This window comes from Corythoichthys intestinalis, chromosome 15, assembly GCF_030265065.1.
Source record: "Corythoichthys intestinalis isolate RoL2023-P3 chromosome 15, ASM3026506v1, whole genome shotgun sequence".
NCBI classification, from domain to species: domain Eukaryota; kingdom Metazoa; phylum Chordata; class Actinopteri; order Syngnathiformes; family Syngnathidae; genus Corythoichthys; species Corythoichthys intestinalis.
Window position 1 is genome coordinate 24,448,333 of NC_080409.1, and position 19,862 is coordinate 24,468,194.

The 19,862-nt window shown below is 39.1% G+C and overlaps 2 protein-coding genes across 2 annotated transcripts; both read right to left on the reverse strand.

Annotated features, from left to right (window-relative positions):
- Positions 1-3,491: 3,491 nt before the first annotated feature.
- On the reverse strand, positions 3,492-14,844 carry LOC130931367 (transmembrane protein 151B-like). The gene is made up of 2 exons (XM_057860112.1): positions 14,375-14,844; positions 3,492-8,077 (listed from the first exon to the last, which is right to left on the reverse strand). The coding sequence occupies exons 1-2, from the start codon at positions 14,471-14,473 to the stop codon at positions 6,668-6,670; spliced, it is 1,509 nt and encodes a 502-aa protein (XP_057716095.1). The 5' UTR covers positions 14,474-14,844; the 3' UTR covers positions 3,492-6,667.
- A 4,299-nt stretch (positions 14,845-19,143) lies between these two features.
- Positions 19,144-19,625, reverse strand: grxcr1b (glutaredoxin and cysteine rich domain containing 1 b). The gene has a single exon (XM_057859969.1). It carries the CDS (start codon positions 19,561-19,563, stop codon positions 19,144-19,146), a length of 420 nt encoding a protein of 139 aa, XP_057715952.1. The 5' UTR covers positions 19,564-19,625.
- Positions 19,626-19,862: the final 237 nt, after the last annotated feature.

Here is a 19,862-nt window from a genome sequence, read left to right on the forward strand (position 1 = left end):
CGTCAACGCGGTTTATCTCTGAAACGGAAACTCATTCCTAGCCCACGGAAAATGTAAAAATTACTACTCCTTCTAGAGTAGACAGTCATAATTTTGTGATCACTTTTTTTCGTGATCGCAATTAAGCGCATCGCACAGGAGCAAGAGTGGAAGGGAGAGCACGCTCTGCTTTTATGTGCAGGTGCCGCGTTGTCATTGAAATAAATCTTTATAAAACAACGGAAGCCTGACATCATTACTTGGGATGTTACAATCAATGCTCAGTTGCCCTCTCACCACTTGGGAAAATAATAGAAGCATATGGTGTGGCGCTGAGTATATTTCCTGGAAGCAGCAACCAGGACTGGACTGCTTGTGCATAAAAGTGGCGATCCTGGAAGTGGCAACAATTTTGACAGGTAGAAATGTCTGGGAAAAAAACTGATCGCGCACCACTTTGACTGGGGGTACCACGCAGTTCACTTTTCGGGGTTTAATTTTCCTCTACGCATTTTTATATACAGTACTCATGTTCGGTCGGCATTGAGTTGGGAGGGGCCAGCCCTGCAGCTGGCTGATCGGAGACAACTTGGGAGACGAGCTCTGTAAAAAACGCTCATCTCCACCTCGTCCGTGCTGGGGGGACCCCAAATGGGCACTGAATTGAAGCATATTATTGAGACGTACTTTGAAGGTTCAAGAAAAATGTGTGGAAAAGAAAAGAGCAGGAATGCCACGTCGTGATCATCCGCCTCCATTGTTTACGATTCTGTCTTGCCGCACTAAAAACAGCGACGGCAAGACGTCCCTTGCTGAGTATCCGAATGTTGTACGGTGACAGCAGTCCATATTAGGCGGCGCGTAACAACTTGCTCGGCTTTACTTGATTCGCTCCGGGCCTTCGCCCTGCGGCTAATGGCAATTAGCAGTACGACATATTGACAAGCTCAGCTGACAACAACGTTCAAGTCGGACAGTCTTGCACAACAACAACAACAACGTGCTCTATTACCTTGATACTGTTGTTTCTTTTCTTCTCCGATTTTCTTCTTCTTTCATTTCTCTGCTCCAGAAGGATAAATTCTCTTCGACATGTTCGTGCATCTATTTTCCAAGCAAGTTTGAGCACCAATTATCGCAAAGCAGGTTCAACGTCACTCCCCAGGTGCCAGATTGTAATACAAGAAAATAGATGTTTGCATAGGTAAATGGCAATGCGCGCCACATTATTCACGATGCTCTATTAACAATGTATAAAATGAGGTTGCCAGATTGGGGGCCCCCTAGTGGTGGCCCTATGCAGCTGTATAGTCTGCGTATAGGCTGGGCCGGCCTTGCTTAATAGCTTTGAGATGAAATCTTGATTTTTTTTTTTTTGTATTGGAAGTATTGAGTGAATAAAAAAAATATTAATTGAATGTTGATAATTTAAAAATGCAATAATTACTAATTTTTAATATGTAGGATACATCAATTAATATGCATATCACCTTATATATCTTGGAAGCTATTCAAACCATTTGTATAGCTTTTTGTATCAAAATGGCAGTATTAATAGTTTGTGTGGTAAATTAGATGGAAAGTGGTTCTCAAAAAATATCAAATACATCAGTAAATTAATGTAGGCTTGTTTGATATTCATTTCCATCCAATTTAAGGTCCTGGTTTATTTGATACTATTCAACACCAAATGTCATCAAAACAACAACAAAAAAATTACATTGCAAAACATTCCTACCTCGGGTGATAAAAGCAAAGCACTGATGGCAGGTGGTTGCTAAAGAAATTCGGTGACCACTTCGTCACCAGCTGCAAGTGGCTGTGCATATTCATTGTTTTTCCAGTGAACCTTATTTTTATGAGACAGTTCTTGCGTACAGCAAAGTCAATTTAATCTTCTCATTTCATTTAAAGTACAGTACAATAGTGAGTTGGTGTTTTGGAACATCTGATCTAAGGTCTGAAGATTCCATGTTCACCTCTTCATGCTTGCATATAGGTTATAAAGAACAATCTTAGAACAATTATTATCATAAAAAAAGAATATGTAAAGTACAGTATACAGTATGAAAGAATTATTCCTGAAGAAAACATTTTACGCTTGTAAAGATCATTTATTGCAGATATATATTTCCCAGCATAAGATACATTATTTAAACATAATCACCTTTTGTACAGTCATTTATACTATTAAGACAACAATAATGTAACTTTGTACAAGCAGTACCCCTTTTTTTTATGTATCATTGCATACCAGCTCGAGTACTTATTTTTTTCTGTGAATTTATATTAACATTCAGCTTCAGTACAATTCATAGTCTATTGTAATTTCAAGTGCATAATACTTGTTTGACAACATTATTGATTACTGTATTATTTGCTAGACTATATTTATCTGTTACATGTTATATATATCATTAAAAAACAATATTATAAAAAGCCGGTGGTGTACACATAGTGCACCAACATATTTGCTTTAATTGTATTTGTTTGTAAGTGTTGTGTACTATGAGTAGCTGGAAATATGTGAACAGTCAAATTGATAAGGACATGTTGTGACAGTTGTATGAAATGTTCCTCTACTATAGCTACATAATTGAAATATTAATGTATGCTGGTGGCTCACATTCAGTTTTGCATCTTTAACAAATCGTTAGGACATACCATTAATTATGTGGACATGATCTAGTGTCTTGATGATATTGTGATGATGATGTCATGACTGTATTGTAAAATGTAAACCTCCGACTGCAAATTAATGCAGATATTACAGTTGATAGGTCATTTTTGAACCGTGGCAGATGCTAGCAAAAAAGAAAACGCACACTATATATGACTATCTTTTAACAAACATACAGTAATCAAATTAAAATTATATATAAATTGCTTACTCTCCCCAAGGCAATTAACAAGCCATATAATTTAACATTAATATTCGAGTGTGATTGCACTCCCTTTTACCCAAAGCTAGCTGAGAGTTAGCTAAAGCTTACCCTATAAGCGGAGTTTAAGGGGGGGCCAGCCTGGTGGCCGAAAAATGTCATTGCATGTAATTGACTTTACTATGAATGAAATGGGAAAAAAAATTAGAATGGGTCAAAATTATTTTTCAAACAGATCATGTGACTACCACCTAAGACGGTCATTTGCTTTGCATATTATTTAAAAAAGAAAAGTAGGCGAGGGCAATTTTATTTTTCAAATGATTTTTTTTCTTTGTTTGAAAATATTTTTGGGGGGACTGAATTATTTATACCCAAATATCCTACCCATAATATGGCCCAAAAGCAAAAAGGATTGCTAAAATCAAAGAAAACTTTTCTAATTAAAAATAAAGTGTTCAAATGCAAATATTTGAGTCTCAAATATTTTTTTGCATTCAAAAACTTTTTTTCTATGATTGAATTTTTTTTTTTTTAATTGAAGTGATTTTTCGTTTGAAAATAAATATTTTTTGTTTGAAGCAACTTATTTTTTGATTGAATAATAAAGACACCAAAAAAAACCCAAAAAAAATCAAAATCAAATTTTAAAAAAAATTTGACTTCAATCAAATCAAAAATTCAAATAAAAATTGCAAAAAATGCATTCTTTTTTAGCTTCAAATTTATTTTTGCATTCAAACACATTTTTTATTGAATAATGAAGACACAAATCTACCTCCATATGGCTCCGCCCAGGGGATACAATTTTTGACTGGGGTAACTACATTGGCACGCCGCCGCCGAGCGTACCATATTCATTGGATGACGATCTTGGTGAAAAGTGTAGCTGTCCTAAGCAGCCTGATTTAGAATTCCCCTCAAAAATGATGGGAAACAAAAAACACACATTTTCAACTTATTATTATACATATTCTTGTAAGTTAATTTCATTGCTGACACTGCATTTTGGGGTCATCAACATGTTGTGCCCCCCCAGGGCCAAAAGTCAAACTCTATGGCTTACCCGCAACTAGTGTTGCACCAGTTCACCAATTCCACGAATTCAGGTTTCATTCTATTTTCATTGATTTGCATCATTGCAACTCACATAGTAAATTAATATTCTCCATTTTACCTTCCATCTGAGATGATTCTACTTGGGGTTTTTCAAGCATTGCTACAGTTAGAAGTGGGTCAACTGTGGAATATGAATCTTCGACTTGTCAGGTGACTTGTCACCGATGATGCATGTTACACTTAAAGTGAGCCATTTCACCGAAACCAGAAAAAAATTAAATCATTGCATTTCTTTCTGTCCTTATATTACCTCCGATGAGAGTTGAGTAATCACATTTTTTCTCCATCAAATTTAAAGTAATTCTTGCTCCTGAAATGCGAGTAGATGGGCAAGATCTGCTTTTTATAAGGTTTTTATCAACCATACTGACCTCTGATATATCGATATATCGGTGAAAACTGACCTCTGAGATATCCATATATCGGTGAAAACCTGCTTTAAAAGTTTTATCGAATTTTATCGATGCTTATGATGACTGCTTACAACAGATCTTTCAATCACTTTTCTATACAAACCTTGAAGGGAGTTTCTAAGGTGGGAGTGTATTTGAAAATCATTTAGAATGGAATGCTTTGGTGGCTCACATACTTCAGTGACCTCTTTTACACAGGTCCATTTTTTCCCCCCGCTTCCAGCTCTTTTGAGGTAACTGCAGGTGCCACCAGATTTTAAAAGCTATGGCAAACATGTGCTTAACAGTCTTTGTCAGTGTGAAGGTTTAACATATCACTAATAACTGGAGTTGCACCGATACCATTTTTGTATGGTATACGCCAATACCAATGCTATAGTGATACATTGTCGTTGTTTATTAAACATATGTATTTTTTCTTTTAATAATAATTACTGCATACTCACTTTGATGTAAAGTAATTGTAAAGTAAAGGCCATGGCTTGGTCATACACTTTAACTCATTAGCTGTGATCGACGTGGGAGGGCTGGCAGGGAATGAATGAACATTCATTCGCTGCCATCCTCCCACTTCAAACAGATTGGACGTCTACTAGTGATAAAGTCATATCAATATATGGCAGAAGCTCTCATCGCCCCTAAATTTCCTCAGGGCGGCCATGTTAGTAGAGGCGATGTTCCCGTTAAAGTCAATGCATTGACATTATAATTAAAGCGATAGTTGATTTCAACAAATTCTGTGCAGTTCGCAAGTTATTTGTTAGTTTCCGGAGTGGCTAAGCTAGTGCGAGTCAATGGCACCCACTTCTAGCATGCCAATAAAAAAACGATACAGATCTACGAACAGACCCAACATAGTCAAATAAATTCAAAACACAGGTCATTGTTCTAAAACACACATGCATCCAAAACAATATCTCACCAAACTGCCAATCATTTCATTCTGCAGGACTATTTTTTCAGATGCGTAACACGACCACAATAGAGTGCTTCAGCCACTCGTGCTCGGAGGGTACCAGTTGCGACCTCAAAGCTTTCCATGCGAATGTAAACAGCAAAAATGGCTGATCACGACAAGTTGTCTTTTTATTTTTGCCATCAAAATACATTTTGACCTCCAGCAAACCGCCTTCTCGTAAGCGATCAAATAGTGGAGGCGTTCCAATGATATTTTTCCAGATTGAAGGTTGGAAACTCTTCCCACATTCCTTGAAAGCAGCATCAGTCCGCTGAGTTTACTGACGACCGGCCGGCAACATGACGAAATGTGCATTTAGAGGCTGTGGAAACAGACAGAAGAAATGGGCAATGGAAAGTTTCCACAAATTCCCTATGAAGAACGAGGAACATTATAAACTGGTTACTTGCTGCTGGCTATGACATGAGAAATCAGCGGTGAAAAAAACTGATGTGATATCACTGCGCCCTGCTCATCTGCAGAGCTTCTGGATTACAAATATTGCTGGTCAAACTGCAATTATTGGCATGCAATGGTAAGTTTCAATAACTTTATCCTGAAAACATAGCCAACACTATTGACTGAATGGGTCATCGATTATTTACATGTGTGCATATGTTGTTTTTCATTGGCATGCTAAGATGGCCCAATTGACTCGCGCTAGCTTAGCCACTGCCTGAAACTAATAATTAACTAGCAAACTACATGGAATTTGTTGAGATCAACTCCACCGACTAATTAAACCCTCGCTAACTCGAAGATTAAGCCTGATGTCAAAAATCCTGAACTTCCCCTTAAAAAGTCATAACCATATTATTTCTCAATCGATTTTTTAAAGATTATTTAATCAATGTCAAAGCATCTGTTTTTATTGAGTGGCTGCCATTGAAGGCGCAAGACGTGACATTGATTTGAACCCTCCAGCTTCAAATTGATTGAATGTCTACTACTGATAAACCATTGAAATTCACAGCAGAAGGATGATTGGATGCCATCATCATCATCATCTTAGAAAGGGTGACAAGCGCTCCTTTTTTTTACGGAGTGTGCATAGCTGGTGGCCACCTTGGGTAGGGTGACCAGCAGTTGGAAACTAGCTCTCAAAAAGTAAATATTTTGTAGTTTGCGCAAATTATTTCTTAGTACTCTCCAATACGGAATATGTAATTCAGTATCATATCGGTGCAACATTACTAATATCATGTATTGCTTTGCTGGTTCACACGTTTAGGATTTAGGCATTTGTTTGTGGATCTCACATGCAAGTATTTGTATGCTACAAATATTCTTGATTTCTTTTCTTTTTTTCAGCTTGGTCATAGGGAAGTTTCCACACAAGAGCCGTTTCTGTGGAAGGACCTGTGATTATGGCAGTTCTCACTGCAGTGGACAATAAGCACCGGGTAGCACAGTGCATCGTCATAGTCTGGAGGTTCTTCTTCATCTGTGGCGAGGCGCTCTGACAGGCAACGGGTGTTTTCGCTAGGACTCTCCTGGTCGTCCAAGCTCCCGCTCCTCCAAAAGCAGCTCCTTTGCGATCCGTAGCGTCGTGCCAAGGAGAATCTGCTGCCGCTGAAGGGAATTCGGGAGCTGGCGCCCGTACAGATACTGAGGGCGCTCCTGGAGAACACTGAGGAGCAGCTTATAGCCCTGTGGCAGCGTTCACAATTCTGACGAATCCCACTGAAGCTGTTGGGGCACTGGGCTAGATCCATGAGGCCCGCTTCTGAGTAACTGGGCACCAACTGCTGATTGGAGCGAATGTGCCACTCTAATTCCGTACTATCTATGGTGTTTACGCGAGGGATACGTCGCCAATACGGCCGGTCCTCACACGGCGTCGCTGGAATGTAATCATGACCAAACAGTTTCTCCACACGATAGTGGACATAAGCAGTTCGATACTCCGCAAATACTCGGAGAGGCCATGAGAAGGTTAGAAAAGAGGCGAACCAGAAAACGTAATGGGATAGATACCAGGGGTGATGCTCTGGGTCGGACAAAGCCATGATATACTCCTTCAATTCAACGTTTTTTAGATGCATGCCCTCCCTGGCCTCCATGTAGTCATCGAGTCCTTCGTTGTCAGTGAAAAACCTTGCTCGCTGCGTGAGGTATGAATTTTCGGACTCAACGTTGGCAAAGCTAAAACACTTGGTGAAACGCATTTTTGTGAGGGCAGACTTCTCCAGGCTGAGCAGCTGTTTGGAGACATCTTTCACTCCACAGTGCCCATAGTCAAATTCAGCTTCCGCTACGTGAGTGTTGACTCGCTCGTGGTAAACCTGGGTACTGGTGTACGCATCTCCGTTCCGATAGCGCGTGACTTGCCGAGTGCGACGCACGTAGTGGTAGCTGATGGCCTTCCACCAGATGCAAGGTTTGGCTTGCTGCATTCTCTGAATCCTCTCGTAAACACCCTCGACATCGACTTTGTGCTGTAGCTCGTTCTGCACGTGACAGTGCCAGCATTCCACCAGATAGACCAAGTAAAGCATGCCCAGGAGGGCCAGAGGAATGTATATGTAGCCATCGGAGCATGGACTGTCGTGGTACATCATTGATTTCCCTTTGAATGCACTGTCAAAGTTGAGACGGGTCACCTCGGTGACATGGCACCACACCATGGCACCTATGCAGCTGTACATGAGAATGGACAGGAGAAGGCATTTCCAGAAACTCTCCCGACACAGTGACTTGCTCAGAGATTGTTTAAGGGGTTTTTGCTGAGGAGAAAGAAAAAATAATGAAATCAATAAAAACTGCTGAATTATTTGTAAGGCATATGAAGACATGAGCAGTTTTGGGAGTTGAGGAGTTTTCAGAGTCGCATCCTGTGACCCGCATAAGGATAAACAGTACGGATTAATAAACTAAAAAAAAGTTCAAAGTAATAAAGCTGGGCTATGTGAGTTCAAACTGCAGGTCCTAGTGCACAAAAAAAGATTGTCATATCTGATCTTTTTGTATGGTCGTTCAGACCACCGTTTTCATTTTTGGCCTGTGACACGAAAAAGCATGTTTATTTCATAATACACGCGGTATTTTATGCTCCTGAATGATATGGACCGCTTGGATGTGTGTGGAAGCGATCGCTATATTTATTTAGTTTTTTTAATCCCGCGCCAGGAAAATGAGTGACTTCCGGCTTCGGTCTTGCATTAAGGAGGAGGGCGCTGTGACGTGTACGGTAGAAGACGTCCGCTTCACGCTACAGTGTACTGTTGTGTATGAGGACGAAGGATTCAGCTGATTTTGCGGATTAATACGTTTATTTTTCGCATCACGCCAGCCAAACGGCTGCGGAAAAATCATTCTGTATGAGGGAGAGGCATATGCGCCTTTTTGGAGTTTCAAAAGGTTCCCATTCACCGTGGATATTTACTGTGGGACCATTGGACTTACGATGAAGTGAGTAAACATCTTGTTTTGTATTATGTCAAATACGAATACAGCGATTACAAAGTAAACACTACAAACTTCCTTTAAATGAAGGACTACTTACGTCTGATCATTGATAGGCATGTAAAAAGCTCTCCTAATGCATTAGCAGCAGCACGTTAGCTGCGTTAGCTCCAGCCACCCTCCTCCGGGGAACGAACTGTAAATTGCTCTCCGCCGGGTGGTTTGCCGATTTGCTAAGACATTCGACAACCGGGTCGTCATGTCAAATAATCCAGGATAGCTATGTGTGATTTTCCGCTTTGAAGACTTTGAAACATCACTCGGTTCGGATTAGCATGTCGGCTAGCTGTATACGCCTTCTGGTTTGTTTACATTCTCCGAAGCCGGGGAAGGGAAATGACATATGTCCGATTTAGGTGTCATAAAATATCGTTCGGGAGGTGCGACAGTAAAGGTGAAGTCAACAGTTTTGACCATTATGGAGTAATTTTGCCATGTCGTCCTGAATAAATGCATTTTTATTATTTCAAATTCCATTCAGCACAAGACTGTTATTTGTCATGACCATGCCATTTATTTAGCAATTGGGGAAAATACTTGGATAAAAAGAGTATCCTGTAAAAATATTGAAGTAAAGAGACAGAAACAATGACATTTTGCCGCTCTCTTCGTCGCGTTTTCCTCGTTGTGAATAGTTCCCCCTCAACGGGCTGACTGGTCCTTCTCAAGCCATTTATATAGCTATTGGGGAAAAATACTTGGGTAAAAAGAATATCCTGTAAAAATATTGGAGTAGAGAGACTGAAACAATGACATTTTGCGGCTTTCTTCGTCGCGTTTTCCTCGTTCTGAATAATTTCCCCTCAATGGGCTGAATAGTAAAATCGATGAGCCAAGTCTACCGCTGACGTCATCCACCTGTTGGGGACGCTAAAGCCCTATAATGGTAGGCGTGGCTAACCGGCAGATTAAAAGACTAATTTCTCGTCGTTTGTGCTTTGCTAAATTGTTGTATATAGTCGAATCGTCTCAAAATATGATTCTAATTCACATAATAATGACATTTTAGACTTTTTTTCTCGTGTCATATGCTCTTTAAATTGATATGCATGTATAGAAGGTCAATATCAAGATGTTTGTCATCATACGCAGAAGAAGAATAACAAAGCCTCAACATGCTGGGTTATTATCCAACACGTTATATTATAAAACGCCTTTGAATTGTTTCACCCCACATATTTAATAGCAGTAACATTTTGCTGTCTGCCACTGCACACTTTTGTCTTTTCTGGCTTCTCTCTGTTTCACCCATTTCATTGTCGTTACGTTATCGACGCATGAATTCAGATTACAGTTTGCTGGACCATATTAGTGTTAAAACCACATAAGAAAGTGGCCTATCTCAGACTTGAAAATAGAAGATTCCATGTTACCTGGCCTCTTCAGAACTTCATAAAAAATCTCGCTCAAGTCAGTTAAAGCAATGATCCCCAACCACCAGGCTAGGGACCGGTACCGGTCCGTGACGCACTTGCCGCTGGGCCGCAGAAAAATAATAGAATTTGTTAATGACCGCAATCTGGCCTATGCCTCTTGACTAATTCGAGTAGAGATTGGTGTACGTCAATTTCTAGTGGTTGACTGCCATTACTGGGGTGTTTGCACTCAAGTTTCCAAGGTACTTCCGCTTTACTTCCGCATTTCTGCGAGCAACTTCCATTTTAGAACTTCTCAATCCAAAACAACAGTGGAGTTGGAGTAACATTACTCGTCAAAATCCCTTAAAAAAGACAATTTGGAAATACTGCATCCATCTGTCATCATCATGACAGGTGAAGACAAATGTGGAACCAAGCTCGTGCCACCACAAAGACCGGGTGTTTATGTAGACATGTTGCTGCTGTGTTATGGGAGGTATGTTCTTCCTATCCCTGCATTTTCATGTGTCCGATGCTCCAAAAATACTAAAGCTAAAATCTTGCGCTTCAAACGACTTGTTGTCTTTGTTATTGCTATTACGATGATAATTGTAATTATGATGATGTTTAATATTATTTAGCACAACTACTGTACTGCTGTGGCTTCAACACACGCTATCTGCTGCTAGCCTGTTGCTAATCAGTACGTGTAAGATGGCACATTTATGTAAATGCATAAATGCAAATGTTTTGTTTGTTTGTTTACAGGGGGAAAACGCTCTTCGGCAAGGGAAGACAAATTGATATGCCTCACAACAACACTGAATGTACGTCGATGGACATATATCGAGACTACGTCCGTTCTACTTTGATGAGGGAAGGCTGACTTATGCTACACCTTCGTTAATATTTTTGTAATTATTTTATAAATTGTGATTTATTGACCTGTTTTGCACAGGCACCAATCGTTCTGAATAAAACAAGAAATGGAATCATGTTGTCAAAATGTTCTATTGCGATCAATATGTGCAATAAAAAAGAATTACATACTACACTTTTTGTTTATATGTACATACCTTGTAGTATTTCCTTGTGACAACAAAATCCGTGTCAGCCTTTCTGCATTCGGCAAATGTAATATTATTTGTAATTTCACCTCATTTTGGTCACTCAAGTGGCCGGCGTATCAATTTACACCTCATGTCAACACAGGCTGACAGGTTGGTATAATTTTCTGCACGAATGATCAACGAAGTGTTAAGAACAACCGTACAACCTATTAGGTATATAATTAGGTTTAACTCACATTCTTAATTTCTTGTCTGCAGCTGGTTTCGATTAAAGGTGTATGGCGAGGTAAATCCACACTGGCGCGCTGAAGCTGGGACGCTCTTTAAAACATTCCACTCCAAACTGGCGTTTCCAGGAGTTCAAGCACAGCACAGAACATCTCGGAGTGTCATCTACATCATGCTGAATCCATTTTTGGAGATTAAGTGGGTTCCTCTGGTTTGATTTTGCAGTTTTAACTTTGTCAGCACACTGCCTAGTTCAGACATGTCCAAAGTCCAGCCCGGGGGCCCATGCGGCCCGTGGTCAAATTTCATCCGGCCCCCAGCCTCTGTTATAATATCAATAACGTCTGGCCCGCACACACTTAATAAATTGGTCAGCAGTACAGCTACCAGCATATGTATGAAGTAGCTTACACACTAAATGCTGATCCTCATTTACCCACTAAAAGGCAGCGGCACTCTAAGCAACATTACCCCGTGTGACCCTTCCAATTTTCTAAAATAGCGACAATCAACAAAAAAAGACTGCGACAGCAGACTATTTCTTCACTAAAATACGCAGCAACTGTGTCTGTCTCATTTGCAAAGAGACAGTCGCTGTTTTTAAAGAGTTCAAAATGTGAGGCGATATTACAAACAAGACACGCTGACATATACGACCAGATTACAGGGAAGATACGCAGCGAGAAATTGAAGCAACTTGAAGCTACTTCAATTTCACAGCAGCAGTATTTTGCATGAGCCCGAGAGTCGAAAGAGAACGCCACAAAGGCTTGTTGCGAGATTGTTGAAATTATTAATTAAAAAAATAATAAATGTGAGAAAATAATAAAAGTGACACACAGAATGGGTTGCTAAAATTTGCTTAAATATATTGTTCTACGTAAAGGGCGTCAGCCAAGGTCGGCCCCCGACATTTTTGCCACACCAAATCTGGACCCCTTTGCAAAACGTTTGGACACCCCTGACTTAGTTCAACCGCAACTAATGATGTTTTTTCTAAACCGGACGTTCGGAGCAGACATTTTCTAAGATGGCGCCACCCATATTTCCCTCAGGTAACTTGTCTATAGCAGCCCAGCCTCAATCAATGTAAACCAGGGGTGTCCAAACTGGTCCTCAAGGGCTGCTGTGGGTCCTGATTTTTGCTCTTACCAATTGAGCACAGACAGTTTAACCAATGAAGTTTCTGCTAAGACAAGCAGCACCTGACTGTAATCTACTGATTACACTTGTAAGACACCATATTGGTGAAAAGGTGTCGTCTTGTTTTGTTGGAACTGAAATTGTTTAGTCTCTAAGTTCTATTTATTTCAATGTTATTTAAAATATTTCAGTTATTTATTTTAAAAATATATTAATGTTGATATTCCAATTTGCAATTTGTGATTTTTTTTTTTTTTTAATCCTGTTCAATGGGGGGGGGGAATTGAACCCATACATCCCAAAATAACACCTTTTAGAGCTATAATTGCAATACTGTGATACCGTAGAATGTTATCAAACCGTCAAAATCTCATACTGGCACATGCCTACTTCTATGCATACGGTGGCTGAGGTCATATACTCATTGGACTTTTACTTTAATATAAGGTGGAAAACACAGACAAGACTGAAAAAGCAGTTTCTGCTCTTGCACTTCTCTTGAAAAGAAACTGCTGTATTTTAAGCCAAAACAACTGTTGTGTTTGATAGAACAATATGTCTATGCTGCCATAGCAGATTCACGGCGCATTAAGCCCCCAGACTGTTTTTAATTTGTCCGTTTAACCCTGGAAACCCCTGTTTACAGGCGTCGTGCAACCGCTTTTGTTTCAACCCAGCCATAAAACTAAGGTAATTAATTATATTTATTATTCAAAATGTCTGTCATTTTTAGCTTAGAATCATTAATTGATGTCTAATGTTTCGTTTGAAAAAAAAAGACTTAAAAAAATTATTCACTCGCATATTTTAAACTTTTAAAAAAATTACATCACAATGAAAAAAATGACATCTGTAAAAAAGTCACGGCTATATACCTCATAACTATCGCTTAAATGTACTTTTTTTCGTTACCGTCGCATTTTCTCCGATATGTTAGATGATAAATAATTGATCCAAACAAAGAAAAATTGAAAAAAAAAAACATTTAAAAGGGTAAATATATGAAAAAGAACATCTCGACCACTCCTTGATGTCTGCGATTTATGCATCGCGACATTTGTTATATTACCATGTTTCACCCATCAAATCCCCAAAAAATCCAGCTGTGGCCATTCACAGCTGTGTCTTGACACTCAGCGATACGTGCTCCATGGAGTTTTTGGATCGAAACAAGGTAAGTACGCAATAATATCTCGTTAAAGTCGTGGCGTCTGTAATTCTGTTCTCGCGTGCCCTCACCTCCCGATGGGGTTTTGCTGTTTAAAATTTTTTTTTTTTTTTTTTTTTAAAGCCCTCCTGCTTTCCAATGATGTATCACACATGCAAATCAGACAATTTTGAAATTTGGTAAAATTGGGGGTCTCATAGCGGAACTTCAAGTCACCTGAGTGTTTTCCGCCATATGTAATAATGAAAACTACATACATAGTATGTTTTGGTTATTGTACTGTTCCCGGTGATTAGTTGCACTGTGGTGTATGGTACCTTAAAGTAAACGACAAAAATTATACCACTACTTTTGACAGCATGTGCCTACTTTTATGTAATGTATTGTCTCTTGGGTAGAGATATTTGCACGGCAAATTAAAATCATTTGTATTAGGTGTCATTCTCATTTTCATATTCACTACAAATATTCAAATCATACAAATGCAGGCTCACTTGTCATAAAGCTATCAAGCTTACACATGCATGGGCACCCTGCAGTAAACGCATTTTACATTCCCTAAAAGATAACATGATTGTGTGAAGAAGGTACCTCCTCTCTAGTATCCTCTTCAAACACGGCAGTAGTGGTGGTAGTGGTGGTGGCGGTGCTGCTTTCACTGGCAGTCGCAGCCGACGCCGGAGGAGACATGACACCGATCACCGATTGATGAAATTACGGGGCGTGGATTAGAACGTTAATGCAGATTCCTCATAAACAATAGCAGCGTTCGAGAAAAAAACGCTCAAGTCGCATCTTGGAAGCAACTATGCGAGGGTGAATAAGCGTGTGTGGGGAAAGCCCGCATCCCACTTCGCTGTGTGCCGCAGTAACAGGATCGCACATCGACGTCCAAAATATTGGCGGCGAGTAATACCCGCACTTCCGGACCGCGGATTCTTTTAGCAAACGGCGTCGTTTGTAGTGTGTGGAGTGTTGGCAGGGATGCTCTCCATGGTGCTAAGGTAGGCATGCAGGAGCCAGGTAGCCTCGCGGTCACACGAGGCTGTTGCATAAATCACTTAAAGGGAACCCCCCACAAAACAACAAAGGGACACTACACTTGTATTTATTTGGATTTTAACTCATTGATTCCTGAATTTACTCCTATTAAAAATAAATGGCGGAAAACACTGACAAGATTGTAAAGGCAGTTTCTGCTCTTGCACTCTTCTCTAAAAGAAACTGCAATATTTAAAGTCAAAACAACTGTTGTGTTTGATAGAACAATATGTCTATATGCTGCCATAGCAGATTCATGGCGCATTAAGCCCCCGAACTATTTTTAATTTGTCCGTTTTACCCTGAAAACCCCCGTTTACAGACGTCACGCAACCACTTTTGCTTCAACCCAGCCATTAAATGAAAGTATTTATATTTATTATTCAAAATGTCTGTCGTTTTTAGCTCAGAATCATTAATTGATGTCTCTTATTTCGTTTTTTTTAAACAACTTTATAAAAAATTATTCACTCACATATTTTAAACTTTTAAACAAATTATGTCACAATGAAAAAAATGGCGTCTGTAAAAAAGTCACAGATATCTACCTCATAACTATCGCTTAATTGTATTTTTTTGTTACTGTCGCATTTCTCCGATATGTTAGATGATAAATAATCGATTTATATTTACATTTTATTTACATTACATTTATTTATTTGGGTAAATATATGAAAAAGAAAATCTCGACCACTCCTTGACGTCTGTGATTTCTGCGTCGTGACCCGTGTTATATTACCATGTTTCACCCATAAAATCCCAAAGAAATCCAGCTGTGGCCGTTCACAGCTGTGTCTTGACACTCAGTGATACATGCTACATGGAGTTTTTGGATCGAAACAAGGTAAGTACGTGATAATATCTCGTTAAAGTCATGGCGTCTTTAATTCTGCTCTCGCGTGCTCTCACCTCCAGATAGGGTTTTGTTGTTTAAAAAACTCATATTCAAAATTTTTCTTCCCCCAGAAAATTGAGATTTTAAGCTTTCCAATGATGTATCACACATGCATTTCGGACAATTTTGAAAGTTGTCCAAATTGGGGGTCTCTGAGCGGAACTTCAAGTCACCTGAGTGTATTCCGCCATATAAATATACAGTTGTGGTCAAAAGTTTACATACACTTGTGAAGAACATAATGTCATGGCTCTCTTGGGTTTCCAGTAATTTCTACAACTCTGATTTTTCTCTGATAGAGTGATTGGAACAGATACTTCTTTGTCACAAAAAACATTCATGAAGTTTGGTTCTTTTATGACTTTATTATGGGTGAACAGGAAAAAGTGATCAAATCTGCTGGGTCAAAAATATACATACAGCAGCGCTAATATTTGGTAACATGTCCCTTGGCCATTTTCATTTCAATTAGGCGCTTTTGGTAGCCATCCACAAGCTTCTGGCAAGCTTCTGGTTGAATCTTTCACCACTCCTCTTGACAGAATTGGTGCAGTTCAGTTAAATTTGATGGCTTTCTGACATGGACTCGTTTCTTCAGCATTGTCCACAAGTTCTCAATGGGGTTTAAGTCAGGACTTTGGGAAGGCCATTCGAAAACCTTAATTCTAGCCTGATTTAGCCATTCAATTACCACTTTTGATGTGTGTTTGGGGTCATTGTCCTCTTGGAACACCCGACTGCGCCCGAGACCCAATCTTCGGGCTGATGACGTAAGGTTATCTTGAAGAATTTGAAGGTAATCCTCCTTCTTCATTATCCCATTTACTCTCTGTAAAGCACCAGTTCCACTGGTAGCAAAACAGCCCCACAGCATAATACTACCACCACCGTGCTTGACGGTAGGCATGGTGTACTTGGGGTTAAAGGCCTCACCTTTTCTCCTCCAAACATATTGCTTGGCATTGTGGCCAAACAGCTCGATTTTTGTTTTGTCTGACCACAGAACTTTCCTCCAGAAGGTCTTATCTTTGTCCATGTGATCAGCATCAAACTACAGTCGAGCCTTAAGGTGCCGCTTTTGGAGCAAGGGCTTCCTTCTTGCACGGCAGCCTCTCAGTCCATGGAGATGCAAAACACGCTTGACTGTGGACACTGACACCTGTGTTCCAGCAGCTTCTAATTCTTGGCAGATCTGCTTTTTGGTGATTCTCGGTTGAATCTTCACCCTCCTGACCAATTTTCTCTCAGCAGCAGGTGATAGTTTGCGTTTTCTTCCTGATCGTGGCAGTGACAAAACAGTGCCATGCACTTTATACATACAAACACTTGTTTGCACTGTTGCTCTTGGGACCTGCAGCTGCTTTGAAATGGCTCCAAGTGACTTTCCTGACTTGTTCAAGTCAATGATTCGCTTTTTCAGATCCATATATGTATATTTTTGACCCAGCAGATTTGATCACTTTTTCTGTTAACCCATAATAAAGTCATAAAAGAACCAAACTTCATGAATGTTTTTTGTGACAAAGAAGTATCTGTTCCAATCACTCTATCGGAGAAAAATCAGAGTTGTAGAAATAACTGGAAACTCAAGAGAGCCATGACATTATGTTCTTCACAAGTGTATGTAAACGTTTGACCACAACTATATATATACTGTATATATATGTTTTTTGTTGTTTTTTTTTTAATCTTGATAAATACTTAAAATGAAATAAAAATTCTGATGATCTGGGGGTCGTACAAAAAATAAAAAATTACTGAGTATTCATACCTTTGTAATCAAATATCACATCCGGATACAACTTTTTAGTATCAATACTTAGATAGTGCACTTTTCGATATTTTTGACAACCATACAATACACTCTTCTCTTGGGGAAATGGCTGTGCACTAGCTTGAACAGGTATATTGTAGAAATCACTGACTCTGTAGTTTTATTTTTTTGTTTGTTTGTTTGTTTGTTTGTTTATTATTGCTCTCCAATCAAATTACAAACTTCAAAATAAACATATCCGATTCACACTTTCTCTGTGCAAAAGGAAAAGCCAAGAATTGATCCCAACTGCATTAACAATCGGCACGAATGACAGAGGAGTAAAACTTTAAAGTAAATTCCACAAGAATAAAAACAAGAACATCCACTACTACTTTTACTTAAGTGTAAAAATAAATCAAATAGCTTCAAGTAACGGTACATGATCAACAATGGAAAGTCATAATACTTGAAATAATAAGATAAATGAACAGAGGTACCCACAAGTAGTTCAGAAAACAGTTTCAAAAGGAAATTTGAATAATTAGGCTGCCATACATGCAAAACATATAGAATAGTAAAAAAAAAAAAAATCTTACACTATGTTTTCTTTCCTGAGAGTAGCTGAAAAAAGAAATAAACCCGACAGTTGGTCTAACATTGATTTATTTTATACAGAATGTGAGCAACCAACAAATCTGCAGAGCAGAAAGCATTCTTTACTATTACATATCAATTTATTAAATCCCGTAAATGTGAAGCACGACCACCAATTCTAAATTAAATAAAATATTTTCAAATGTTCAAAGTACAGATGGTCACTTTTATTTAATCTAAAATTGGGCGAGTTAACTCATATTGTAATTAACAGTGAATTATTTTAACTGTACATTAACGTACTGTGAGTTAAGTACAGTACGTAGATTAACATTTCATTAACATGACAGTAGATTTAAAATAACAGTGAGCTAAATTCTACTTTTCAAATCATTAATATACAGAATGCGAATAATCACAAATAATGTTGCAGGTAATTATTTTAACTGCGCATAAAGTTGTTGTCTCCCATTGACGACAATAGCCCCGAGGCCCTTTTTGGTGAGAGCGATAAAAGGTTTTTTAATGCTTCCGTGTGAATTGAAATGAGTTTATCACTAGTAGATGTCCAATCTATTTGAACAGTTGAAATAGAATGAACGTCTATCGCTGTAAATGGCGGTCAATGAGTTAATATGCAATATTATTTCTTTATTATGGCAGTAGATTTCAAAATAAAAGTGCACAAATAACTACTTTTGAAATCATTATGTTTCAGAATGTGATGAATCACATGCCATTAATCGTGATTGAGATTAGTAACCATTGCTTAGCCTTATTTTAACCAAGCATTCAATATATATTTTATATTTAAAAAAAAAAACATTGATAATAAGTGACTTCTTTTTTTAAAATGTTTTTTACTCCCTAAGAATCTAATCTTTTTCCCAAGGTCTCCTTTTCTGATGGCGAATGGGTCCCTTAAGAAAGAGAGAATACAAGTTAGAGCCAGCCACATATATATAGAGGAAGAAGAACTATATGGAATGGTTTCTCCCATTCATCATGATAATGTTATTTAAAAAATACATAATGGTCGCTATAGCGATAATCTAAAAACATTGTGCATCAAATTCAACTTACGGAGTACATTTTGGAGAGGTTGTTGAAAAGCACTTGACCTGCGCTCACTTTGTTCCTCACCCCTCTAATTGTTCCATTTTTGCTGCAGATATTGAGTCGCTTGTTGCTGAAGAGTGTCTCTCTCTTGGCACTAGCATACAAAAGCAGGTCATCGGGTTCGCCGCCATTCTCCTCATGAGAAGATTCCACCAGCAGCCCTTTCAGGTGGCTGTTGGCCTCACTGGGGGGAGACGAGACCTTCTGCTGGGCCTCAGGACCACGGGTGCTGTCCAAGTCCACTGGCTTAGGCACCAAGCCAGACCTCCTTGTCTCATCCTTGAACACTTCAGCCAACACACGACCACTGTTGGCAGATGCTACTCTGAACCGAACTGTCCTCACAGTCTCCTGTTTCACTTTAGAGCACTCCATTGAAACACAAGAATGTCACATTTCACACCCCAGTCAGCAACATCGGACATATTCTTTCAGCCCAAGCCATAGCCAGTTACTGCGCAATTATCAAACAAAAACATCCTGACGTGGCAAAATGAACTGAAAATACCCAGTGTACAAAAACTAGACACCAAATTGATTAATAATGAAGGAGCCTTTGCTATGGCAACAGCTAAAACAGGAAAACTGTAAGCTGATATCAGCGTGTTCAATAATAGACTAGTAGTTTTCAAGGTGCAGAGATCTGTGTCTTGTCTTTAGAAAACGCACAAGCC

Excerpts from the sequence above, each read along its gene's own strand:
- grxcr1b (XM_057859969.1), bottom strand. The coding sequence starts at position 19,563 with ATGGAGTGCTCTAAAGTGAAACAGGAGACTGTGAGGACAGTTCGGTTC.
- LOC130931367 (XM_057860112.1), bottom strand. The coding sequence starts at position 14,473 with ATGTCTCCTCCGGCGTCGGCTGCGACTGCCAGTGAAAGCAGCACCGCC. Across the intron at positions 8,078-14,374 it reads AAGAGGATACTAGAGAGGAG|CAAAAACCCCTTAAACAATC; the intron begins GTACCTTCTTCA and ends CTTTCTCCTCAG.